General features: G+C 42.1%; 2 protein-coding genes across 2 annotated transcripts in view; one reads left to right on the top strand and one right to left on the bottom strand.

Annotated features, from left to right (window-relative positions):
* Positions 1 to 727: 727 nt before the first annotated feature.
* LOC311488301 (protein lifeguard 3-like) lies at positions 728 to 3,755 on the top strand (the record flags this gene model as incomplete). Its single annotated transcript, XM_084544928.1, has 11 exons — positions 728 to 1,018; positions 1,128 to 1,195; positions 1,281 to 1,345; positions 1,452 to 1,505; positions 1,611 to 1,661; positions 1,796 to 1,835; positions 1,918 to 1,955; positions 2,069 to 2,156; positions 2,491 to 2,586; positions 2,710 to 2,763; positions 3,606 to 3,755. The coding sequence occupies exons 1-11, from the start codon at positions 745 to 747 to the stop codon at positions 3,753 to 3,755; spliced, it is 978 nt and encodes a 325-aa protein (XP_084401054.1). The 5' UTR covers positions 728 to 744.
* Positions 3,756 to 4,155: 400 nt separating this feature from the next.
* Positions 4,156 to 27,362, bottom strand: part of dars1 (aspartyl-tRNA synthetase 1) — a 28,484-nt gene continuing 5,277 nt past the window's right edge. Inside the window, exons 3-18 of the mRNA XM_084545392.1 lie at positions 25,505 to 25,534; positions 25,098 to 25,155; positions 23,471 to 23,563; positions 22,053 to 22,155; positions 17,501 to 17,603; positions 16,805 to 16,885; positions 15,053 to 15,112; positions 12,100 to 12,211; positions 10,544 to 10,678; positions 7,828 to 7,975; positions 6,476 to 6,622; positions 6,151 to 6,193; positions 5,680 to 5,760; positions 5,145 to 5,256; positions 4,897 to 4,968; positions 4,156 to 4,765 (exon numbers count right to left, since the gene is read on the bottom strand). Of these exons, the coding sequence (XP_084401518.1) occupies positions 4,674 to 4,765; positions 4,897 to 4,968; positions 5,145 to 5,256; positions 5,680 to 5,760; positions 6,151 to 6,193; positions 6,476 to 6,622; positions 7,828 to 7,975; positions 10,544 to 10,678; positions 12,100 to 12,211; positions 15,053 to 15,112; positions 16,805 to 16,885; positions 17,501 to 17,603; positions 22,053 to 22,155; positions 23,471 to 23,563; positions 25,098 to 25,155; positions 25,505 to 25,534 (1,470 nt within the window). The 3' untranslated portion in view covers positions 4,156 to 4,673. The remainder of the gene's footprint in view (positions 4,766 to 4,896; positions 4,969 to 5,144; positions 5,257 to 5,679; positions 5,761 to 6,150; positions 6,194 to 6,475; positions 6,623 to 7,827; positions 7,976 to 10,543; positions 10,679 to 12,099; positions 12,212 to 15,052; positions 15,113 to 16,804; positions 16,886 to 17,500; positions 17,604 to 22,052; positions 22,156 to 23,470; positions 23,564 to 25,097; positions 25,156 to 25,504; positions 25,535 to 27,362) is intronic.

Genomic DNA, 27,362 nt, shown 5'->3' on the forward strand with positions numbered 1-27,362 from the left:
CATGGGATCATTATGGGAAGCGAGCCACGACCGAGCCTGTCATTCATTCACAGGCTGTAATTCAAATAGGGCAGTCCATTTGACCTCATAATATTTGGCTCAATTTAAAAGCAAATTAAAATAAATCTCCAGAAAAAAAAGAAAAAAAAAAGTTTTTAGAATAACAGCTTAAAAACGCAAAACAAAATTGACATTTTTTTTTTCAAAGTATGCAGATTCACCATGCAATTTGTCTATTTTTATTTTTTGCACACCTAAAATTTCTATTATTTTGAGAAGGAGCCTGAGCAACCAGTCCCCATGCTCTCTGTGCAACAGCAGTAACAGTGTGAGTTTCAGTGAACATATCTAGTTACAAAGATGACATCCTCCTGTGGTGCGAGACTGCAAACCTCACAGGAGAGAGAGAGGACTGAAGGGCACAGTTCTTCCATCTCAGGCTAAAACCACAAGGTAAGTATTTCATTCCGATTATAATTTGCCATTAGAGTTTAATTTGTGCCATTGTTCTTGTAAGTCTGTTTTATGTGGCCCCTCTTGATGACTTTTCACACGAGATAATAACCTCAGAAATTGGTTTGAAAAATTCAGTTTGTAATTGTCATATTGAAACGTCCATAGTAATTAATAGATAATGGATATTTGTAGTTAACATATTCTATTTGTTGTACCACCACCAGTGCATTACATATATAGTAACATTCTGATGTACTTATCCTCTCTTCAAGGTGGTTCAGCAAAATAATGGATTCTAAAACTGATAGTCCTCCACCTTATGAGGAGGCACTGCACCATCCGAAGTCTGGTAACGACCCCTACCAGCCACAACATGGCTCCTCTCTTCCGCCACCTCCATCTTACACCCCGAGTCCTGGAATGTACCTCGGCCCGCCCGGCTACTGGGGCCAGGGAGGCGTCTGCCCGCAGGCTGGCATGTGTGCCGGCCCTGGCTTCTCTCCATCTCGGATGCCCACCACAATACCAACTCTGTCTGCCGGACTGCCTGCTTCCAACCCAGGTTCTGAGGCAGTGACACAGACTTAAATTAAACACATTCTGCATTGTGTTTAGATTAACTTTCCGGTGATAGGTATTAATTATCACGTCATTATTTCCAAATCTTGCAGAATACATGGAGGACTTTCTTAGCACCCAGTGGGAAAGCACATCTATTCGGCATGCCTTCATCAGAAAGGTAAGCAGACAATTTGTGTAAATGACATCCATGGTAATCTTTTTGTTTGCTCAACGCAACTTTTTGGTTTCATGTTTGTGGACAGGTTTACCTCATTTTAACAGCACAGCTTGCCGTCACCTTTTCAGTTGTTGCCGTCTTTACGTTTGTGTAAGTGCCACTGTATCCATCCCAGTATTCTCATCACGCATCTGATTGTGTCCGACAAAGGTACATTTCTACTCCTCCGTGATTCCTTTTATCCATGCTTTCATAGTGACCCAGTGAGGCTGTTTGTTATCAGATACCCTGGCATCTACTGGGCATCTTTGTGAGTCACAAATCATACCATCGGTGCAGTTGAATAACAGAATAAAAAAAGAGGAAAGCTGCAATTACCCAGAATTACTTAGATTCTATATATTTCTCTCCATAGAGTGGTTTATTTCGTGGTTTACTGCATTCTCATCTGCTGCAAAGAGCCGAGGTAAGAAAGGTCTGGGCTCAAATCAGACTCTGAATGAGTCAGAGTGGTATTTTTACTGCTGCTAATATTATGTATTACGGAAATATTCATAATGAGTGATACTTTTAAAATATTCCTTTTTATTTGTTGCTTAGGAGGCGTTTCCCATGGAATGTTGTGCTGTTGGGAATTTTTGTGAGTATTGTTTTTGAGATTATGACCAGTACTGCTGACAGTCTTGCGGTATTTAACATTGTTTTCGTGTTTTATCTTGCAGACTCTGGCTTTGTCTTACATGGCTGGAACAATTTCAAGGTTTGTGTTTTTTAATCTCTCCCAGTCATGTATTGCAGCACGGTACACCAATGTATATGTTAAAGGTAATGTTTTATATGTGTATTTATTTTATACATATGTATCTCTTTCAGTTACTACGAAACAAAAGCAGTGTTTCTCGCCATGGGAATAACAGCAGTAGTCTGTATAGCTGTGACGGTCTTCTGCTTCCAAACCAAGGTAGACGGAGATGTAAACCGTCTCTCTGCAGCTCTCTAGCCTGTGGCTTGTCAGAGGATGTCTTTGTTGTCAATGTAAAAGAACTCCTTTGTCTCGCATTACAATGGGGCTCTGAGTTCCTTTATTATTTATAGCATTTTGGGATAAGATGCGAATCCAACTTCTCTGTCTGATGCAACTTGAGATACATAAGTTACATTTTTGCCTCTCTACATAAAGCTTGGCTTTATTTCTTATTCTGATCCTCTTTCCAATTATTCTCTGTACTCTTTCATGTGCCTTGAAGCTTATTAACTGCGCTTTCATCCCATTAATGGCTTGTTTCTCATTGCAGGTGGACTTCACCTCCTGCGGGGGACTTCTCTGCATTGCTGCCGTCTTGCTCATGATCATTGGGATTGTCACGGCCATCGTGCTCTCCTTCCAATACGTGAGGACTCTTTGGTCAAACGCTTTAATTTATTCTCTCTCTACTCGTGTTTCTCAGTGTGAGGAGTGGCGGCGCAGAAGGGTGTGCGTGTGTGACTGAGGCCTTTCTTATGTCACTCAACAGGTCCCTTGGCTGCATATGCTCTACGCTGCAATTGGAGCCATCGTTTACACTCTGGTGAGTCTGCACTGACATGAATTTAAGCATTTCAGCTTTGCATTATAAGCCTGCTGAGTAACAACAGGCATAATCATCCCAGTTCATGAAGGGAAAGGGTTCAGTCTCTGGGGATACTGAACATTATCAGTTCCCATTCCATTCTGATATTTTTAGCCACGCTACTGACTGACTGTCGGTCAGTGTGTCCACCAATTGGGTCCCGAATGGAATACCTCAAAAAAAGCTGGAGGGCATGCCATTAGATTTTATGGAGACAGTCTCAGTCCCTGGACAATAAACCTTTTACACAGTAGACTTTTTTTTTTACTTGTCACAGCTCGAAAAGTACATACATCTTAATCACGGCTACATTCCAAAGTGGGGTAGGTTCTGCTTTTGTGCATTCTGATCCTTGGTCATGGCTCAATGGGACACTAAATAATCACTCAAGCATTATTACGTCTGTGCTTTCCCTAGAGTGACATATCAAAATGTCTGCAATGCTAAAGGCTATTTTAACACCATTATGAAGCAGGTATTTGTCGTTTTGAGTGAAAGGCTTTAACTGACACTGTATGGACAGTCTCCTTTGAGGATTTATTCATGCCCCTCAAAAAAAACAATGGTATTCCTATCAGCCTAAGCAGCACTTTGTGTTTACTACCATTTAGCAAATATCTATACGGTAACAAGCTAACATGGTGATAAAACTTAGTTCACATCTCTGCAGTTGTGTAAGAAGAGCATGCAGAGCTACTATTACAGCTGTAGCTTCAAAGTCTCGTGCGAGAACTCGGTGAAATGTAAAAAACTTTATACCTTTGCTTTGCGACAACCTATTTTCCCCTCCCCTCTCCCAGTTTTTAGTGTACAACACCCAGCTTCTCATTGGTAACCGGGAGCTGGCCATCAGCCCAGAGGAGTACATCTATGGAGCGCTCTCTCTCTACGTCGACATCGTTCACATCTTCCTCTTCATCCTTCAAGTCAGCGGAGCAGCTACTGAATAAGCCAACGGTTAGATCATGCTTTTCACCTGAATTTGAAGACTGTCTTGTTTGTTAACAGACAAAATGCTACGTATGTACAAAAGCATTTAAGTCACAACGCATCATTACTATCTTTCAATGTTTCATCTATGCTGTATATATTTCTATTTTTATGTCAGTAACACTTGGGCACTTTGGTTGTTGCACTGTACGATGCAGGACTGTATTTATTTTAAGGCTCTCCCTGGGTGTGAATGTAGAGATGCTTAAGCTTGGCATTCTGTATAGTTGTAATGTAAGTAATATTTATTATTTGGTGCATGTTCAACAGTTGTCTAAACTGCTATCAAACCTTATCATGAATTCATTCATTTAACCCTAGACTGACCCCACCTAGAGAACGAAGAATGGAGACAAAACGTCCAGGTTAAGTCTTTCTTTTATTATCAGTGTTTAATTCCATTTATTACTTACAAAACACCTGCAGAGACAGGCATACAGCTGGACACCACAATCATTAGTCCAACGTCTGTGCTGGTAGTAGGAGGGACTGAGATCTGTATTAAGGTATTTTTCTAACCTCTCCATAGTAAAAAAAAAAATAATAATAATTAGACAAACACTGAGTCATTGATGAAAAGATGAGAAGAGTGTGTGCAGCTTTCCAGAAAGTTACTTGAATGTTTGCACATTTCTTGGGTCTCTTTAATGTACCAGTTATTTGTTGTTGTTACAAAACTATGCACATCAATCAATAAAGTACACCTGACTGTTACAACTGCTTTATTCTTCCTTCTTCATGGTTAATTACGGTGGCACGTTAGAATCATAGGGTGGCACTAGATCCTATACTCTCACTTGTTGATTAGTATTGTTCCCCATCACCATCATCTGTGCGTTAGCCCTGCGGTGACTGGGTTCATCAGTACGGTGGAGCGCTCAAGGCGTGAGGCGCTTAGGGTCACGTGGGAACATGGAGGTCTGACGCACGTTGTGGAGACCCAGGTACAGCATGCAGACTCTCTCCAAGCCTGTGAAGGAAGACAGATAGATTTTTTTTTTTAATGAGATGCCCAGAGTCATATTCATCCTAATAATTCTTTTCACTAAAAGAAAAAGGTTACAGGTTAGCACATATTCAGCAAAATATTCTATTCCTTACCAATGCCTCCGCCACCATGTGGGGGAGCACCATAGCGGAAGGAGTCAATGTATGCCTTGATCTTCTCCAGATCTACAGTATCATAAAGAGAGAAGAACAAAAGAAAATAACTGCAGTGACGTAAAACCTTTTGCTTAAATAACACAACCAACAAATTCTCCGGTGTTGTAAGTCCCACTCTTCACCAATAGAGGGAGACAACTCATTTGGAAATGCCCCAAAAGAACCATCTCTACATTTCTTCTTACCTATCTGGTGATGGACGGCCCTATCAGTCAACAGCTGAGCATCGTGGATTCTCTGAGCTCCAGACAGGATCTCCTCACCCCTCATGAACATGTCATAAGAGTTGGAGTATTTCTACAGAAAAATAAAAACATCAATAATTAAATTATCCTCAGACTTGTTGAAGTGAGGAAAGAAGACAAATCAAGAGGCAAATACTGGGATATCAGCAGAGAAGACTAAAACACTGAGCTGAAGCCAAGTACTCTAAGTTGGTCATAAAACTGAGGTAGTAGCCTGACATATTTATATAACTGTAGGGTCATATAGATGTAATAAAGATGCGTATTATGTTAAAAAGCAGAATTAAAACAAGTAGCGCTGTGGAACTTATTATGTAACAGTGTCGGAAATTTTCTCAGGAGTACATAAAAAGCTGTATTAACAATTAAGTTATTCAGGACTCCACCAGAGATTCTTCAAGCCACAACACAAGTTTAACAGGTCAACCATAAAACAAATACTACGAAACAGTGCGAGAGTGAGTGAAGAACTTACAGGGTTGTTGGGGTCAGGCATCGTGTAAAAGGGTCTAACAGCCAGTGGGTACTTATCCAGCACATAGAAGTCAGTATCATACTGAGGACAGAAAGAAACAACAGGTTGATACCAGAAGATAATAGCTGCATATGTGAGGACTAATGAAGATAGGTGTTAGCACATTTATATTTATGCACTCAAACAATGGGCATGAATGATGACCTGCTTCACGTTTCTGTTTATGGCTGTGTGCGCCTGCCTGTTCTGAACTACAACCGCAGACTGGGATTACATTACATCACATTTGTCATCTTTGAATGTTTGGAAAAATGAATGCATTTGCCAATTTAACTTGTTATGACTTGTTAAGTACATCACCATGGGGCTTTTTAAACAATTAGACTTACCTGCTAACACCATTCTCTACAATGTCTGATCAAGCTATATTTATATTTTTACAGTCTGATCATAAGGGAATGAAAGACATACCTTTTCCTTGACAAGGCGGCCAAGCAGCTTTTCATTAGGTGTACTACAGAACAACAAAACATTTAGTCAAACACCATGACTGTATGACACATTGTCTACTTGCAACTAAACATTATAAAGTTGTGTAATTCTCTACTCATATTTTGCACCATCAGCATGACTTTTAACAGTTTTGATCATGAGAATATCTGAAACTTTCTGATGCGGTGTGTCACATCCTCTGTTTAATCTTCAACAGCTACAATTTGCTTCTGCTTTCATCAGATTAAATCATCTGACAAGTGTAAGTGGGACGCAGGGCACAGTTCGTGAGATGCATTCTGACCTGAGGTCATCCTCGTCACCCATCTCCACCCCGGCCTCGTGCAGCATGGCCAAGGCCTCGGTGTACTCCAGCCTCAGAGTGGGCTCCAGGAATTTGAAAGGCTCGCTCGGGAACTGCTTGTTCACCGTCTGAATCTCTGTCTGGAAGCTGATGCAGAGGCACAGTTGTGTTGTACATTATTCTGACAGGACGTTACACTGACTTCCATTCATTTCCTGTAGACTTACCAAAACCATTACATTTTCAAAGCCTAAACTTGTTCACAAGCACACACATTACAAACTCCTATTCAAGGTTTCCCACACAGAAACTAAATGCCAGACAAATCTGGTTGTTCATCCAACAAAGGTCGCATCCCACATTTCGAATTTAAACCCTTGAGGTTTTTGTTCAGTTATTAAATATTTTGTCCTTTGTTCCTAACTCAAAAAGAGAAAGGACAGTTCTAACCACATCAACATAATAGAGACAGAAGTGGCAGCCTTTAACATCTCTCACAACACTGGATGACTAACAGAGCAGCAGGAACAAGACCAGGTCAGCTGTCTGAAGCACTGAAAAACCAGTCAACAACACATTGAAAATAATACATTACGTCACTGTGAACAGTCTGGAAAGTCATGAGAACAAAAGCAAAACAGGCTCTCCTGAGAAAGAGGAACAACAGTCACAAGATGAAACTAACCCAAATAAGTGACATTTAAAATATAAAAGGGACAGTGAGTTGTGTGTTACCTTATATAACATGCAACCACTGAATTAAAATGATACACTGACTGAACAGAGTTTCCCATAGACATAGATCTGTTATATATTCAAAAGTTTTTATTCATGACATGTGAGGGTTGTACTCTCCCACCTCTTATTGGAATACCTACATCTAAAATCCTTACATGGATAAGTGAGGTCAGAAATGCTGCAGGTTGAACCCATATGAATAGCTTTACTTACTCCTCTTTTATTCAGTCTCCTGCTGCGCCATCTCTTTTTGCCTGCTGCACTGATTTGCACCACTAGGAGGCAACAAAGCCCCATCATAACATTTCCATTCTCTGTAGACGGAGTGAGTGGAATCACTGACCTTTATCCGTCCAGACAGCAGATTGTGACAACGTGTACTCTGAATTCAACCATTTAAATACTGACTATTTGACAGCCACAAAAATGCCCAAACAGAGAACTGATCCTGTCAAAATTCAGTCCTCGTGTTGAGAAGGAAGACAAAACCCGTGGGATGTTATTTCCACCAATTTTTGGTTCTTCCTCAGGGAAAGTAGTAAACAAATACTGGCCCAAGGTAAGAAGTCACAACAGTAATGTTCTGATATTTACAGGGTAAATCTGCAACTTACTTGTCCCTCAGGCCCTTGAAGATCTGCACCATGGTGTCAGTGATGGAGTCAATCACTTCATGGTAATGGTAGTTAAAGGCCATCTCAATATCCAGACCCACAAACTCAGTCAGGTGACGGTGGGTGTTGGAGTCCTCGGCTCTGAAAACTGAAATGATGCAGATTAAATATCTAAACAAAGTCAGCTGGAGCAGAAGAAAATGGGCAGATAATACATATGTTTAGTGAAATCATCTAGCTAGCGTTTGGCTACCAGTCCCTGGAAGCCGGAGTTATCTTGTTCACTGTGATGTTCTGGGGAGAGGGCATCAGGACTGATGGAGCCAATAAACTCCAGCTCTGAGCTGGAGATGGGCAGTGTGGAGGCAGAGACAGACGGGTGGAAGAGAGGGGAAGCTAGACAACGCCTCTCATCCTCTCTGTGCTGAGCTGAGAAGGCCCAGGAACACGTTTACCCACAGACTCATGCAGCCACGTGCCCCAAAGAGTTTGTGGGTTTATTTCTAGCCAGCAGCCATCAAGACTTCACAACGTCCCATCTCCCAGTACATCCAGCCTCCGGCCACCACTGACAGGCCTCGGAAAACTTACACTGTGAGAGTTAACTGTCTTACCACAGCTATTATAAACTGTATCCTGTACCAACTGTTCCCTGACACATGTACTATATATACACACAGTGGTGTTTTCTGTTCCTCCGACCACATACACTACACAATTAACCAAAAGTACTGCACATATGTTGCATATATATGCAACATTGTTAATTAATTGTGTAGGTCTCCCTTGATCCCTTGATCAGTTTGGGATCTAGTGAATTTGGAGGCCAGGTCAACACCTTGTGCTGTTGTTCATATTTTTTGAGTTGTTCCTAAACGTTTGTTTGTGTGTGTGTCGGGCTGCATCCTGCTGGGGATGGCTGCTGTCATCAAGGAGTGTCATTGCTATGGGGTGGGGGTGCCTGGTCTGGTCTAGGTGGGTGGTACATCCACATGAATGCCAGGTCCAAAAGTTTCCCAGCAGAACATTGTATTGTCACAGTGTTGTGGCTGATCAGTGCATGTATAAATATACTATGTGTACAGTTACACACAGTGGAATGAAGGTTATTTTTCCTATCTATTTACAGAGTCTTCTATTTAGGTCTGTGGCATCCCCTTTGAATTTCCTCTACGTGGGGAGAGATTAATAAAGGTTATTCCTTATCGTTCATGCAGTTTCTCTGGATGCATGTGACCAGATCACAAGACGGGGACCTACATGACCCATCATCAAGTTTAGAATGTGGCATTTAAATTCATCCTGGTTCTCTAATGAAACTAGGAAAATCTGTGATTCACTGAAAAGCAGTCGGTCACCAGGAAAAGCTCATGCTAACTGAATACCAACATAGTTGCAGTACTTTTGTACTTTTATTTTATCGTTCTTTTCAAAGTATCCTTAAATGAGATTCACATTTAAAAGTCTGTATAAATGCTGTCAACTAAATCATTACTGATTATCATACTGATTAACGTGATGATGACGATATCACTTTGCAGGAATTTGATGATATATTACTGATTGCTGAATACATTTAGCCCAAGATGATAATGGTACATGAGAATGGCTGCTCTGTGGTAGTTAGATGATCATAGTCTCTATTTGTTCCGTCTGTCTTTACAGCTATATGAACAGTTTAAATATGTATCTGTGCTTAGATATGGCTGAATTATGTGGAGATAGGGCCAGCACATAAAACACAAACATGCATATGAATGGCTTTATAAGTATGTCTGAGACAGAGTGCATTTTTGTTTTTGTATGCGTACACAGTCTGACCCCTGAACACATTTCAACAAACAGGAGAACCAAATAAAACGGATACATGATATTTGCCCCTCTGTGCAGAAGTTCAGCCTCTTGTTTACATCTGTTTGTTCCTGGTGAACCTCTTTCGCCGATTTTAGATAGTGGCACCAGAGCTGTGGAAGCTAAATTTAACCATAGTTGTACTTCTGGCCCCTGGGATTTTGAGGAGAGTTGATCCCAATTCTCCCTACATGAATGAACGAGACTGTAACTAAGGCAACGGCGGTGAGTACATCGTTGCCGTAGAAGCAGTAATGACCTTAAGCCCTTTGATTTATCTGGCGGAGCTACACAGGAGCAGACAAAAACCTCTGTCCAGTCAGTAGAATACTGAATGTGCATCCTTGTCTCAGATGTTTTATTTTGTATCAGGCGAGAATCCTGTGTCGGCTAAAAATCACGTGCATGTGGCAATGCGTTTGTGAAGGTTTTTAGTCATCCAGTTCATTATATATCCAAAAAAACTAAGCTGAAACACGACCACCCAATTGGCCAGGATATATGTGGTCATCTAAAAAGGTTGTATAGGATAACTATATAAAAAGATGGCATTGTTCGCTTCTCTAATCATACAGTGGCAGTGTTTGCTCAGCTGAAGAGCTGGGGGTCCTCTTAAACTCAGCACTATAAAAGTTTTACAAGTCCCATTGTGTCACTAACACACTAAGCTCTATGACAGTGAAAGCAACAGAGGGAGGTCTATTAAAGTTTAACAATCTAAATACATTTGCAGCCATTTTAAAGCTGTCATCTCAGTTAATAGGGCCGACATTTTTCACGACACTCTCACTGCTCGTTTTCTTTTCTTTTTTTTCTCCCCCGTATATGGCCGGGGTGTGAGGCGACAGATGGGAGGCGTTCTTACCTGGACCCACACAGAAGACCTTGTCAAAGTCAGCGCAGATGCACATCTGCTTGTAGAGCTGCGGGGACTGGGCCAGGTAGGCGCTGGTTTTAAAGTAAGACACCGTGAAGACATTCGCCCCACCTTCGCTGGCAGCTGGAAGTAGACAAAGACAGCTTTTAGAAATGGAATGAAATGAGATTTTTTTTTTTTTACGGCCCCAAAACACAAAATGACCATTAGCCGCAAAGGCTGATGACTTTTGACAAATGCAGCTGCTCATGTGAGGAAGCTGAAAATTTTCCCTCTAAAACTTTAACCCACGCTTGCTAATGATGATACATCTCACCTGCTCATTAGATGTTTCACTTGGACCTCTAATTATTAGCCAGCTTACAGTAGGATTGCTCTTATTAGAAAGTAAGAATATTTCAGTGATGGCTAACAAAAATATTAGATTGCATCTTCGGATGCCAACAATGGTCATTAAACACAATTGATTTTTACCACTGATCACAAAAAAAAAACAAATTGCCTGGCATGTTTATATAAACAATGAATTATATAACATGGGCCAGACTTACATAACACATCTGCTGCAGCCCATTTCACACAGACGTCAGGGCATTATCTGATATTCTCATGCCGTCAAAAGCAGGGTGGGGGTTCGCAAACTGCAAAAACCGTAAAATGTGTGTGCCTGGGTGTGGGCAGGAAGATGCGGTTTTGCGAAAAGCACACAATGTTAAATTGGTGCTGCCGCCAAAATAAAAAGAGCGCCAGTTTTGAATTTGGAAGTGAAGCCTGTCCACTGTCATTGGCTCTTTAAGAAAAAAGGAAGTGAGAGAGCCGCAGGTCCTGCCACACGTTAGTTCAAATCTGCGAGGGATGTGGGAGGCTGAGAACTGAGAACATGATTACTTCACTTTGTAGTAGGAATAACAAATGACCTTTATCTTTTGACTGACAGCAACTGTTAAGTTTGTTAAAAGGGCGTTCCTGTGTGTTTAAGTACAACTATCTACCCATTATCAACAGTGAAGTGAGGTTTTTCTTTCAGCTTTGAACACATTTTAGCTGAAGCTTTGAACATCTGTGAGGAAAACTTCAAATAACAGCGTCTGACTCTGAAAGGCAAGGTCTTCCCTGCCTTCAGTAAAGTGAGATGAAGTCTTTGGGGAATGATCTTAAGGAAAGCCCCTGCTGTAAAATCAGAAGCACGTTGTGTGGAAATGTGTAAAGCAGCGAGGCCGATGTGAGAGGTGGTCGATGAATTTAAAACTCCTCATTAGACTGAAGCACTAAAAGTCAGTCTAATACTTCATTGCCTCATGTTTGCTTGAACACAGACATGAATGACCGTTTGTGAGCATCAACTGAAGCTCAACCTTGGTTCCTGATCTGGATCATCGTCTGTAACGGCATGTGGAGGAAGTCAACCTTACAACTGTCACACCATGACTCACAGGACACCTGTGGGTGGTGTCATGGAAACTAGTACGCCTCGAAAAACTGAAATCAAAATGATTCAATGGGAATCTACCCAAGGGACAGGATCAATGCGTGCATGTTTTTACCTGATATTATTTTCGGGGTTTGGATCTCCACAAAGCCCTTTTTGGAGAGGGTGTCTCTGAAGAGCTGGCACACTCCAGACTGCAGGCGGAAGATGGCCTGACTGGTGGTCGTCTAGGGGAGGAAACACACAAACAGACAGAGAGCCACAAGCAGAGGGCCTTTACCACACTTGATGTGATTCATTGGATATATTACACAATCATAACAGATGTGTGGAAACAAGACTGCCAGTTTTTTTTTTCATACACCTCCTGTCTGCACGCAGGGTGAAAACATTCATTTACTGACAAGGGGAAGATGTGAATTCAAGCACGACAGCACTGGGAACCCTAAGCCCGTCATTATCAATGCAAATACTGAAACCAGGGCAGGGAGTGAAACCGCTCAAGGTGAATCAAGATATTACTGTAAAAACCCAATCCCCAAAAGCCCCCAAAAGTGCAACATTTAGACAACAGAACGCGTCAAAACACAAGGGAACACTCCCTAAAACCCTCTGACTCATTACGAATGACCACAAGATTACTGCAACTGAGCTTTTACGCTTTTCAACTCCAGTTATCATACATCATCCTGAAGACAGAGCCTGGTCCTTCCAAAACAGTTCGTACAGGTCTGTGTAATTAAAAGGTTTCTCCGCCCCCCGCCTCCCATTTTTACTGCCTGTCCAGTCCTGAATAGGCTTCGTCTGACTAACAGCTGGCAGAATGGAAAGGTGATAATGTCTAAATGCTGGAGAGCTCATTAATCTGGAGACAATGCTTCGGGGCTGTCTGGCTTGCAATCGTGATACTAAGCAAAAAGAAGAAGTGAAGAAAAACACAAAACTTTCCAGCTTTAAAAGAGACTTTTGCCAAAGCCTCTAAAGAGCAGTCAACCAAACAAATCGTTCACCCTCATATCACCTATGACTCATTAGAGTCACTGGGGCCGTACCCTGCGTAAAACCTACGTAAAACCAGACTGCACAAGACCACATTCAAAAATTAGAAAGCACTTCCTGTTTACAGTGTGTCTGCAGTGAGTGGGTGTCGTGCTGGGAGACAGGTAGCAGCTGGCATCCTGAAACTTGTTCTTCTTCTGATGGTCTAGGGCCTCATAAAAATAGCTAAGTCTGACATTCCTCCCAGTATCAAGAAGAACTGGTTTGAAACCAACCTGCGGTGATGATCTACCACAGCCAGGCACAAAAAGGAACATTTCGTATTTGCCAGTACTAAATCACAGGCGCACCTGCATCCCCATAAGCTGCCAATATCCTTGCTTTTTATGAATGCGTATGTGAAGATCACAGCTTAGATGCAATCATCATTATTCACATGTTTGTGTGCTTAGTTCTCTGCATTTATAGTATGTACTAATGGGCAAATATTGGCCTGGTCCAACGTGGAACCACTTCTTTGTGTAATTCTGCTTTTGCTCAACGAATGGTGACATGCGAGGAAGCAACAATATTGTGCATGATGAGATTACAACAGTAAGCGACGCTGTAAATGTTTTTTATTCTTTGAATTTCCCTTCGAAACATTCCAAAACGTGTTGCTGAACCTTACTTACAGCAGACCGTTGTGAGTCGTATCTCACTGATCCACCGTTCATTTTCGAGGAGTTGCAACACCAACACTGCCAAGGGAATGCAAGGTGCTTGACGTAGCCATGGCGTGCACACACAGTTTAATGCAATCCTAACGGCATCCGGATATTTTCATCATCAGGTAACAATCTGATTCTCCGTCTTGAGCAATCTGTATGATGAAATTTGCTTTTTTTTTACGTCAAGCTTCACTGCATTAGACTAGTGAATGAATGCGGAACTACTACGTTGGCCAAAACGATTAATTGATTAATCAATCAAAAGAAAAGTCATGAGCAACTACTTTAATAAAGCATTGGACATTTATGTCATTTTCTCCTCCGGTCACACCTTCTCAAATGTGAAGATTTAGTTGCTTTTTTGCAAATGTCCAGCTTTTAGAATAATCATTAACAGAAATAGCAATACATATACGATAATAAATAAAGCCTGGACCGACCCTCATGTACAGTTACATTTCAGTGCAGAGGCACCACTGCTGTTAGAGGAGTTATTTAGAGTCTGTTCAACTATTCCCGATGACTGTTCAAAAAGTTGACTTTAAGTCTGCCTGCTTTATGCAAATTAAACGAGCACGAGTAAACTTTTCGGGTGTTTTTGTGTAAAGCACCTCATGTTTAAGGATGGCGATGGTCCGCGGGGAGTTGCATAGGAACTAAATTATTATTGGAGGTGTTTTATAGTTCCCATTCGGAGCGTCTGTCTGCCGGTGTGGGAACCGCTTTATAGCTTCGCCGGGCTCTTAACTGCAAAACTGATGACAGGCCCTGGTCCACAAGCTCAAAGCGCACGGTGTTACAGAAACAGGTGTTGTTGTGAGGCGTGTGTGAGCTACGTGGCTCTGCTTTGTGGTGTTGGTGCCTTCCTGCCAGCCGCACCATCCATGTGGGAGGCACATATCAAAACAATGAGACACTTTGTGGCTTGGTGCGTTCTGCTGCTTGCACAGACTTAGCACATCTCCCACACTGCACTAGATTCACAGCATCAGCCCGCTAAATCACAGTCTGTGTCCTTTCACTTTAGAGGTGCAGTGGTTTGCTCTCCGTTTCCAAGAACTTTGGGTGGCTTGTGAGGCCGTTTCGTTTTCCTTTAACGGCAAAAGTACTTTCCATTCCTCGCTCAATTCTGGTTGCTTTTTTTTTTTTTAATATTACTACCTAGAAGAGATTTGTTGTATTTCGTTTGCTTTAAAATGCATTAATAAAACTAATACATAAAAAAAATGTGAATAACTAGTTCTTACAAAGACATAGCTTCAAATGTCCAATAACATTTTTCATCTTCAACCAGATGTGACTTGTGATATTAGATACACTGAGGCAAATGTAAGTTTTGATACTCTGGTGGCAACTTACCCTGAGATCAATCACCCTGTTGTCCAGCTTGGTGTCCTGGTTGACTGTGGCTCTGCCTTCCTGGGGACAAACAAAACACATCACATCACCCAAAAAGCCCCTCAGCCACTGTGAAATATTCAACAACTAAACTGCTGTACTCCTGTTTTTTGCAGCTTTAGTGATCTTTATTGCTTGTGGTCACTGATGCTTCAGTCTTTTTAGAGACTTCTAAGGAAGAGAATATTAGGCAACTTCCAATACAGGCCTTCCATTTACTTTGTTAAATGCAATAACAATTACAGGGTCAAGAGCAATAAAAGACATCTGCAATGTTAGACAACAGGGCAAGAATAGAGAGAAAAAACAAATGAAAAGGTAAATGTTTCATCACAGGAGGAAACATTGCTTCCAGGGTCGTGGATGTCAGGCTTCCTCTGAGGACACGCTAGGGGTTTGAGCTAAGAGCCTGTGGAGCCACATCCTGCTCCAAACAGCCCCACATAGGAGGAGGACAAAAAGCTAGACGAGCAGACAGTCAGACAGACAGGGCTGTTGGGGCATGTGTCTCTGGGGTAGGCAGGTGCTGCTACAAGTGTTTGACTGACGTGCCGAATCCCTGCAGAAAACACCTGGGATGCTGCTGCAGCTGGAGAGATTTGTTTATAGGACAAACATGCATGGGACCTCAGCTGTCACCAGTGTGGTGAGACTGCTGTATTGACTTAAATAAGTAATATGGTAATATACAGTATGATATTGGATATGATGGATGTACAGATAAAAAAAAAAGCAATAACCGTTGCTCTGTGACAAGCAGAAACACTACTGACTCTTTGAACAACACAGCATTTTCACATCCAACTTAAAGGGATTCAAGAAGGCCAGAGTAACAAAACACAAAGATTTATAGTTTAGTCCTTTTAACGCACACTGGTTCACAAATTAAAAAACTTAAAATGAATCAACATATAATCACACCCACATTGAAGTAAATTGCCTTTTAAGCCCCCTCAGCAGCAGCCTCAAAGTTTAACAATCATTAATAACTTGCCTAAGTGGCTCTGAAACAGAATGGCATTTCAAATGCATCCTGACTCTCTCAATTGATTCAGCAGTGATGCACGATTCCTTAATTGTAATTCAGAGAACTCCCTGAGCACTGGCTGCTGGCTGGTGCAAACGCTGTGTGATGAAATCACAATTTTACATGAGGACGAGTGAATCAGACAAGGTAATTAAGTTTAATTACTCAATCGTTCACTCGGCCTAAAACACAAATCTCTTTTCTCCTTACCGAAAACGCCCTGAAGTTAGTTCACTGCATCAATATTCTTCACTTTCTGATATCAAGCATTCAGATGAAGTAGGATTAAATTGTTAATTACTTTGTTGTCATTGTATAGTCAGACCAAACCTATCCATGCACATCCTGAGACTTAGTCAATGACTCCTGCACAAAAAAACTGTCAGCTCCGATTTCTCACACTATCGCTGATGTCGGGCTGTTTTAAATTAAAGCAGTCTACAGCAGTTTTTTTCCTAACCGAGAATAAACTGTCTGAACCGAGTGCTGCCTAGTGTGTCCCCATCAGAACATTAATCATCTACCAAATGCCACTAACACGTCCCACAATCACTGTCAACCACTGAGCCTCAGTGAAAATGATTACAAAGCCGGTACTTCGCTTTGGAAAAGAAAGAGGCACGAGAATCTCCAGCACTGAGAATCCTGAGTGAAACCCCCCCATCCATCCCTGCGTCCATCCTCACCTCTTCCCCTTCTCCATCAGGCCTGACAGCGTCCTCCAGTTGCAGCGGGAGGCGAGGCTCTGACTGGCTGATGACGAAAATCTGAGAGCAGAAGAGTACAAGTGGCATCAAAAATTGAGAGTGTGAAAACCCAACATACGTTTCCAATAGATGTTCAGATAATGGAAAGTAGCAACACTCCACATACAGACAGGAAGTCAAAGCGAAAGACAGTAACCCGTGTCTTTCAGCCACATGTATGGGACAGAAAATGTGTTAAAACTGGTGGGTCTCTGGGCTGCTGCAGCAATAATGTAGCTTTGTTGTTGTTTTGGGAGGTGTTGCTGATCTCTATTGGATTATGACTCAGTTTGTCTCCCACGCTGGAAACGACATTGTCAATTCCAGTATTAACACTTTGGAGCATCAAATGATCAATCACTGCGGTGAAAGAAGAGTCACTGAATATGTGGAGTGAAAAGCTGTGAGTGCGTGTTTACATACTTGCATGACACCTGTGTGTTTCCTGTGTGAAGAGATGTGTTACTGCTTGAACGATGGATGCGCCATCGTCTCGAGCGCATCTACAATGTGCGTGCGGGCAGGTGTGTCAGAGAACTGCGGCGGATTAAAGAAGGGGCTGCGTGCGTCCTCTTTGTGTTTACATGTTTGCGTGTCAAGATATTGTTTGCTTGTGTGTAGCGAAAGTTTGCCAACCCTCTCAATGTGGAGCTCCACGTCCTGCTGGGAACAGCTCTCGATCCTCTGCTCCACTTTCCTCACAGAAGCCTCCACGTCTACGATGCTCTCCTTGGTGATGCTGGTGGAGAGAGTCGAGAGGTTGGGAGTGTAAACGACAACTTTCACCGCTTAGAAAACAAACTCGTCTGTTTGGGAGGACTGAAAACCACATTTACATTACGATGTGACCGATGCTTGTTGTCAGGGTTTTTACATTTTTCATGATGCAACGTGTAGGGGTTAGTGTGGGATATGGGTGACTGCCTTCTGACTGTTTGCGGGGGGTTGTGGCTTTCGGAACAAACCCCCCCCCCCCTTCCTACTCAATACAAGCACGTGTCTGCTTTTGTTATGCTCAAATCAACAGGCTGCAACGGGGTGGAACATATTTCCACGCGTCTTATTTTAGGCAAATGGCTGTCTGATATGAAACGGCGCATCTTGATGTGGGGAAACAAAATACAGTATCACACTGCAATTTTACCCTCTTCCAAATAGATTCAAGGACCCTGAAATGATTCCTGTCACCACATTATTTTTCAAACGGTGCTTATTTTGCTTTTAGAAAAACCTCATCTGGTGGCATCACACTGGGATTTTTAGACAGCACGAAGGGCCTATTGTGAACCAACTGTCTACCAAATGTTTGTACTATTAAACCAGTACCAGCTCATTTCCAGGCAGATACATTGTATTAATGTGTGAGCACAAATTTCAGATTGGCTTCATCATTTTCTATCTGTTGCAAAGGACAGAAAGTAAACACACAGAAGCAAGAGCGGGGCTCTGAGAAGACTTCACACTGGAGCCACTGGGAAGTACCCAGCTCTACTTCAGATGGCTTGATACTGACAGCAGGGGCAGGGATTTCCCCATTTTAAACGCAAGTTATAGTGCATTAGAGCATATAAGGGGAACCTGTTTTTAATTTTATCACGATGGGTTTTCAAAACAAAGCCCCATCTTCCTACTCAATAAAACTCAGAATGTCGTGTGAGATATGAGGAACAACACCCACTGACTGTCTCACAGCGCAAGGCCAGATGGGAAACCTGCTGTAATCCTTCACTACTGCTCATTAAAAAGCAGTAATGAGAGACTGAACACTGGGGTACTGCTGTCCCTTCAGCCCCACGACAGCTGCCACCGTATCCCTTCCCTTCTACTAGGAGATCAGTTAGATAAATAAATCCCTACATTAATAACCTCCGCTGCGGGGCCCCAGACGCTGGTGACAACACACTGAGCGCACAGCGAGGGAAACGGAGCGATTAATTCAAGACCAAGGTCTGACAATATCACATGGAGATGAGGCACAGGAGTCAGTGAGAAAAGGGGAATTAGAAGGCTTTTCTGCTAAATCAGTGACCCAGGAAAAACAAGATGGACGCTTCTGTAACCCTGGCCACGATCTCATTTGAAATTGCTGAAATAAAAAAGATTCATAGAGCTTACTAGAGACACTTCTACAGTGGTAGATATATGGTAGGTATATGCAACATTTAAAATTAGTCACAGATAACTACTTCAGATTTAAAAGCCGAATGTCAGTGCTAAAATGTTCATGTTCAACATTTTTAAGCTTGTTAACCAATGTAAGAGAAATGTACAAGGAATGACTAGATATGGTCTAAAGGGATTTTCAGGCCTTCAGATTCACCAACATAAACTATCAGGACCAAACAAAACACAGAAAAGTCAAAAGCAGCATCAGAAAATGACATCCAACACTATCCTGCAAGGCCAGTACACCAGATGTTTACTCAATAAAAGAAGGGAGGGGGAAAATGGCACTTTCCTCAATAAAGTGGAGGAATTAATAAGCAATTCTCTTCTGTACAGTATATTGCAGAAACTAAAAACTGAACATAAAATTTCTGGGGACAATCTGAGGGTAAGTACTCACTGGGGAAGATCCCCTCTGAACTACATACATACTTTCCAGGGCTTTTCGAAGGATTTTACTCTGTGCATTTAACTCATCCAAGTGAGCACACTTGGAGGCATGGGCTGCCATGCAGGTCGCCCGGGGAGTAGTTAGGGATTTTTCTTTTGGTGCTTGGTCGTGGCACCTCAGCCACAGACACAGAGGGGATCAAACCGGGGACCTCATAGTCCCAAAGCTGTTTCTCTATCCACAAGTCCAATCAATATCACTTACGTCAAGGTAGTTTGTGTACTGGGAATAGTAGCAAGACAAGACATTTAAAACAGAGCTCTAACACCCAGAACTGATCAATGCAACTAGAAGTTGAACTGTATCTTTTGAAAAGATATGGTTAAGTCAACATACAAGTGTTGTAGTTAGGAGTGCTATGGTTGCTGCTCTCAGTGAATACACGCTATAACTATTTTAAACATGCCAAAGACTCTGATCCTAGATTGAATTAAACCAAGTACTAAACTACACACAACAATCAGACATGACTAATTTTATTGCAGTTTCAAAGGCCAGCTCTCAGGCCAAACAATTCTGAGTTACTCGAGCAGAGTAAAGGTTGCAGAGCCGGATCATTTAATTAAACCGCGTGAGAGAGCAGAGGATGACTTGGACATAATATACATGAAAGGAGACTTCCCTTGCAATGTCATCTCTTCCCTCTGCATGATTATGAGAGGATTTCCTCGTAATCCAAGGGCTCGCTTAACTTGTCAATCACTGCACCAAACTGTGTGAAACGAAGTGTGGGCCTGGAAGCCACTGAAACTGATAGTGCCACCTGTTCCTAAAGATACAAATAAAAAACATGCAAAATCTTGATAGTCAGAGCAATGTTCCGTACGCTTCTTGGTGGGCCTGTTAGACTGCAACGTGCTTTTGCAGTTCTTCAGCTTTGATGTGTTGACTTAGCAACGGTGTCATCACTTTCACTTGACTCTGTTGTCAGGTGACGAGGCGTTGCCACACAATCCAACGGCCCAACCACGACATTGCAGAACCAGACTGAGGAACTGCTGCACACAAAAGAAATCGACGGTTGCCAAAAATATATTGAGGTGGAAGTGATGTGCTAATAAAACAGAATCCTGTGACACACAGAAACTTTGTCAACAATAGTAAACAACTTCTGGCGCTTTCTGGCCTGTGTTCAGTGGTATTCTGTAGCTACAAAGCTAAATCTCCCGACATTTCAAGTGACTACCAAGAGGAACTGTGGCGCAGTCAGTGACATTTGTTACAAAGTGGGGTCAGCGTGTTCAGACAACTGAGGTCACAACTCAGGTCTGAGCAGCAGTGACCTCTTCCTCAATAGAAAAATGTGCTTTTGTTACGTTTCCTGTAAACCTCAATGCATTGCTATAACCTGACACCCTATTTGTGAAACATGAATATAATTCACCAGCTCTGGTTTGTTTACATATGGCGTGCACATTCACTCCATCATCATTACTTTCATTAGGTCATGTGTTTTCTCACTAAATCTGGTCGTAATAAAAGGATGTCTGTGTTTTTTTAGTAATTAAGTATTACATAAAAAAAGATTTCTATTATATCGTTACTGCTTCCTGTAAATTCCCTCCAAAATAACAGTCTGCACATTTGCTGCTCAATGCAAAATGTTTCGTGGGTTTAGAGAAACTGGGGGAAAACACTCCGATCAACCAGCTGACGTACACAAACAGAAGAAGGTTGCAAAGACCGCTGCATATGATCTTTGGAAGAGTTATGTATCCGTACACATCTCCAAAAAAGCTTTTTATGTCAACTTCTCACATCATTCTCTGAAAAACTGAAATATAAGCCCACACGTTTGCAAGCCTATAATGCAACCACCACTATTACTCCTGAACTGTCGGAACATTTTAAACGGCGATCTGTTTTTCGCAATCTTCACATTGCTTAAGTTCACTATAATCCAGTGTCATAACTGTCATTTTGGTCTGGCAGATTACAGTTGTGGGTGTTACCCTTTGCCTCATTTAGCAACATCCAAGAAGATGCCGTGTACTTAATACATGATCATTTAAGTCTTCCACATTAAATTCCTTAAACACTGGGCGTACTGCAAAACAAATGCGTTTTGAAATGATTCCCCACGTGTTTTAGTAAATTACATCTACATGAATTGCAACATAAATTCGAATTTCAAGTCCCAAAACAGATTTCTTTTACAAATGAGCCTCCGTGTGAACCTCTAATGTCAGCTTTAAGCAGCATTATTACCAGCTCTTCCCCTTTTATTATTTTAATATAGTGCACATCCTCTGATAATTGTGTTCATTCATAGACTAGCAGTAATGGGCTATATTTCTTGGCTGCTAAGATGACTAATGATGCTTGGTATTTCTCCCCCCTCTGATCCAAGCTGCTATATCAGCCATCTCAACAGGAACTGCTCCATTAAAACACCACTGTATTCCACCCTGTTAAAACCCAGCTTTTGCTGTCAAGTGAAAAATGATTGATTCCCCCACCCTGCACTTCACTCAGAATGTGTGAAAATGGATCATTGGACGATTAGGGCCCAGAGTTTTCCCACCATTGTCTTTGCGCTCTCTAACAGGAAGAAACAGTCTCGGTACTCACTTTGCGGCAAACTTGACCATCTGCTTGCTGGCACGATCTCCCACTGCGACCAGTGCCTGCACGTTGAACTGCTGCTGACGCAAGACCAAGAAGCATTGCTTCCCTGAAAACAAAACAACGAGAATAGATAGTGCCGGACGCAGGCTTAATGGGCTTGTCACAATAAAACCTTTGGCACTTCTGACTGAAGCAAAGTCAGTTTGTTTGGTCAAAATGCAGAAGGTACCCCCAGCTGTAAGGATCAGGTAAAGTGTCAAACATTTGTGAACAGAGCCTTGTCTTTGAACAGCACTCTGTGGAAAAAGGAGGATTGCTACCTTCCCATCAAACACACACACACACACACACACACACACACACACACACACACACACACACACACACACACACACACACACACACACACACACACACACACACACACACACACACACACACACACACACACACACACACACACACACACACACACACCTAGGGAGCCTGTAAACAAGTTAGCTAACAAAGTCTCAGGGCAGTAGATAGTCGGACCACCCAGGTACTTTGATGTTTGTTGCCTGTGAGAAGAGGGCGGGTGGTGGGTGTAATAGCAATGTCAAAATCCCACCAACAGATGCACCTCGTCGCACACTAAATCAGGATGTTATTCTGGTCACACGGACATCCTACAGCGAGCAGGGAGAATGAAGACGCAAGTGGAGGGGAAGTGACCATTGACTCTGGAAGTTATCTTGCAAGGAAACGGCTAAAAGACCATCCTCATTGAGCCTCGGTTTATTTGTAATGACAGTTTTAGCACTGCAGAAAACAAGGCTTGGAGTTCACTATAGGGGTGTAATAACCAGGCAAAGCTCTGTGGGTTCATTGTATTCAAAAAGAGCAGCTTTGTGGCTGCTAGTAGCTGGAACCCTGCAAGGAGTTATCTGATCTTCCATTTGGCAGTGACGTGCTAGTCTGACAATGATATCAAAAACACCCTCTGGTTGTCAAACTACCTAACATGGAAGGAAAGGAAAAACGATATTTGAGGATATATAATGTATTCTATTATCTAGAAAATTGCGGTAATGTTTTATCAGATACTAAGTTTATTCTGGGTTTGTTTGTTGTGGAATATCACATTAAAAAGCTGCACACCTTCGGTGTTGTCCCTAAACAGATTGATGTCAGTCATTTAGGTTGTGAGAAATCCAACTGCACCAAGTCAAAGCCAACTGGTTTTGCCGTTTGATCTTGAAGAGAAAGGAGTGCTGGGGAGAAGTGGCCCGAGGGCGAATGTTTTTGGCTTTTCACTATAGCACGCCGAGGATTAAAGCATAGGGCATCTAATCTGTGCTGTTTGTGTCTTTCACACAAAAGAAACTCGCTGTTAGCCAAGAAAGGTGAACAGCCAGGGGTGGGGTTGGGGGTGATCTCACCTTTGGCTCGGCTGGTGTGGACTCGGGCACGCAGCCAGATCAGCTGGTCAGCTTTCTCAGGGGTAAGGTCTTGGACTCGCACCAGTGCCCTGTCTGGCTCAGACAAAACACACACACAAAGATTTTATTACATCAAAGCACTTTTGTTCTTCTATTTCCCCCACACCCCACACCCCCACCCCCATGCAAGGAATGATGGCACACCCCTCCATCTCTCCCCTGCAAAGTACTCTCAAAGGCAGATCCAAATGTGAATAAGCATGCATGTGCATGTGTAGAAGTATGGACGATAAAATGCTCAAATTACAAGCATGCCTAATAAATAAGACACACTAGGAGGCCTGCTGAAAGCTGTCCAACTCACCTATTCTCTCTGGGTTTTATGACAAACCGACTCCAGTTTCACCTGTATAACTCAGAGGCATGCTTTCCCCTTATTATCAGGGAGAAGAAGAGGCAGACACCGAGGCTACACCAGAGAAAACAGAGCCGCCCTTTTGGCTGAGAACTCTGCATCAACCCACATGAAAGTCCTCCACCTCACCCCCCCCATCCGTCCCGATGGCTGAGCTTGGCATGCAGGTGAGCGAGGCCATGCATTGTTTGCTGCTACTGGAGCTGAAAGCGCATCCAGACAGACGGACGACGTCGAACGTCAGCCTGCCACCTCATTCGTCGGGAAGTTATCAGCTATTAGTTACTACAATTATCACAAGAATCGTTGAAACCGGGACGAGAGAAACACACTTGTTGCGATGTTTATCACTTGTAATCGTGTTAAATCAGTATTTTTGTCAGTCAAACCAAGGTCATCTGAGTTCTGGATCAACCTGCTGCACAGAGAATTATTGCATCTAAGTGTTTGTTCCAAAATTTGCATGTTCAACCGGTGTTTCCCAGCAAGGGCCTGACCCATATGTGGCCTTTATATGAATGGTATGCAGAGATGACTTGCAATGTTCTTGTGTCTAAAATGATGAAATGAACGTGGTGTGCTTCTGATCTTGAACAGAGTTCATCTGGCACCCATCATGTTTTAAAGTACTACCCCAATGCCAAACAAAGAATACGCTTCCAAATCCACCTTTGAAAAGGCTACTATCCTGTATAACAAGGAAACCACTCGACAAAAATAATAGGACACATCAATTTGTAAAGCTCTTAGGCTTGTTTTTTTTTGGTCAACCGACACTTTGTAAGTTGACTGACGAGAAACTGAGTGAAATGCGGCGTACAGATAAGAAATTACAAAATCCGGCTTGAAATAATATTTTTCGACATCAATGGAAGTTGCCGTGTTTATGACGTGTACTGTTTATCTATATCTGTTCATCTGTTTTTCACACATTGTGACAAGGAATGAGTAAACGCTTCTGAACTGCACACCTTCCTTTCGCACTGTGCAGACCCACATTGACAAAAACACCAAACAGCATCACACAGTAAAGTAACCCAGCAATTTTCATATTCTTGAAACACTAAATATCTCTACGTATGAGAAATGTGTCTCTCTGGTAATTTATTTAATTATATCATGACAAATGTTATCTCTTTATGCAAATTTCAAACGAATTGTGAAATGTTTGTGTGGGCTGATGTGTGAGAGAAGAAGCTGCTATATACGTACCCAGTTTTTGTTGAGACTGAACCATAGCTGACACGCCATATCTGTCCTTGGCAAAGTCCTTAAACATTAAAAGCATGACATCTTAGCGATTGAGATCCTTTCATTGAACCGTTAAATAAAACATCACGCGTTTTTTAGCATGTGCACGTCAACTGTATTGTTCTCTGAGACAGTTCTGCCACTTTGATTTCATAACTGTCTGACGTCTGTCTGTCTGTCTGTCTGTCTACTACATCTAAGATAACACACTGACAGAACGGATAATGGGGCTTATCACGATCTTAGGAGAAAACTGTAGACAAGAAAAACAGAGCTAAACGTGAAGGTATTTGCATACAAATTGTTGTAAAGGTGCGAAGAGCAGCAAGAATCAAAGACTGAGATGGGTTATGTGATCTGCCACTTACATCTTCCTCTGTGCTTTGTTGTTCGGCAGCCTGAAACACAAAGAGGCAACAGGGATTTAATGGCCATTGCCCATAGTCAGGAAATAACAACAAGAAGACTGTCTTTCAAACTATGAACCAAAATAAAATAAATAAAATAAAAAAAATGTTCAAAAACATTTGCCTTCAAATGGAGTGTTTTGCTACAACAGTCGTGTAAATTGTGTCTTCATCTTGTCCCATGCGGGTTTGAATAAAATTAATAAATCATAGCTCCGTCCTAGAGCCAAGGCTTAGATCCAAAGACAGTTCTTGCACACATTGCACCAACACATCATAGACAATGAGTAATGGCAGCAGGAGATATTACTTTGTAATAGAACCAGCGTAAGTGGACAGATATTCTTTATCTCTGCCCTGACTTCTCGGCAAATGACTCCCAGAGTGCGATGAGATCGAGTCTTGGCAAAGTTACGGTTCCATTTTCCATGCAAATTGATATTGGTGCGTGGAAATGGCTGGTGGCAGTGGAACGAATTGAAATCGCCCATTTTTTATGTGATAATCCAGTCACATGATGGATGATATTGCAGCTTATGATCAGCTGAATACAGACCTGCTCAATCCATGAAGCAACCAAGCCACACTGGCTCCACTAAAGTGACAAGTGCTAGCATAAAAAACGCACAGCAGAAAATAACACAGCAAGCACTTCACTCAATAAACAGTCAAGTTGGTTTACAGTCAAAGCATGCTATGCCACAGGCAGCAAAGTGCTCCTTCTTTAAACATGCAGACGGATGTGTACATCTGGAACCAAGGACTGTTTACTGCCTTCACTTGTCAAGCATGAGTCATGATACAGTGACACACAGGGAATTAAACTCGATGGTACATTTTCTAAAGATGGCCTTTTTGATGTCCTGCTGCATGTTATATGCAAGTTTGATACTTTAGCTACTTCTTTTACTCTACAATTTATACACAAGCTTCACATTTTAACATGAAACCAGATGTTGAGACTATACCATTAAGGTAAGCGAACATCACCAAAGACTTATATGGTAGATTTTTGGCACTCCATGCTCTACGGACTCGATTAGGAACGACTTCATTGAAAAGGAAACATTATTCCTTAAATGACCAGGGGACTGAAAAGAGGACTGACTGTTAAATCCTGTTTAGTAAAACACTAAAGAACTGAAGAGGAACCAAACTGACTTTTTAGACATAATTTAATCATTAGTCATCTTCTTTGCAACAGTGGCTAAGGGGACATTTTGACGCCATTTCGTTACTTACATAAAAATAAAAGCAGATTTGCGTCATGGTAAGTACAACCCCCTACATTTATTAAACCTTTAAACCAATCCAATTAGAATCAGACATCAGATGAGGTGCTAATGTTCAGTTTAAGTCTTAATTAAACCTCCAACATTCAATTAAATTCAGTTTTATTTATATAGCATTAATAACAATGCGAATTGTCTCAAGCCGTTTTACAAAACCCGGCCTTAAACCCCCAGAGCAAGCACGAAGGTGATGGTGGCAAGGAAAAACTCCCTTTTAACAGGAAGAAGAGCAGGACCCAGCTCATATGGAGGGACACCTCTGCCTAAGGCCGACCAGGCAGACATCATCAGGTCCGGTGTTCCAGCCTGGTATGGGATTAAAAAGATCTCCAAAAATAAAATTTTCCCCTTCAAGGAAAACCATCTACAAGTGGCATAGATTTCTAATGACTAGGAGGTTCTCCAGGAATGGCCACCCCAGCACATTAAGCCCAGGAGCAGTCGATTTGAAGCAACAAGTCATCTTCAAGAGCTTTCTTTCTTTCGTCACATGATCTGCAACTGCGGTAACTCTGCAACTATTGCTG

This window comes from Chelon labrosus (genome assembly GCF_963514085.1).
Source record: "Chelon labrosus genome assembly, chromosome: 5".
Classification (NCBI taxonomy): Eukaryota; Metazoa; Chordata; class Actinopteri; order Mugiliformes; family Mugilidae; genus Chelon; species Chelon labrosus.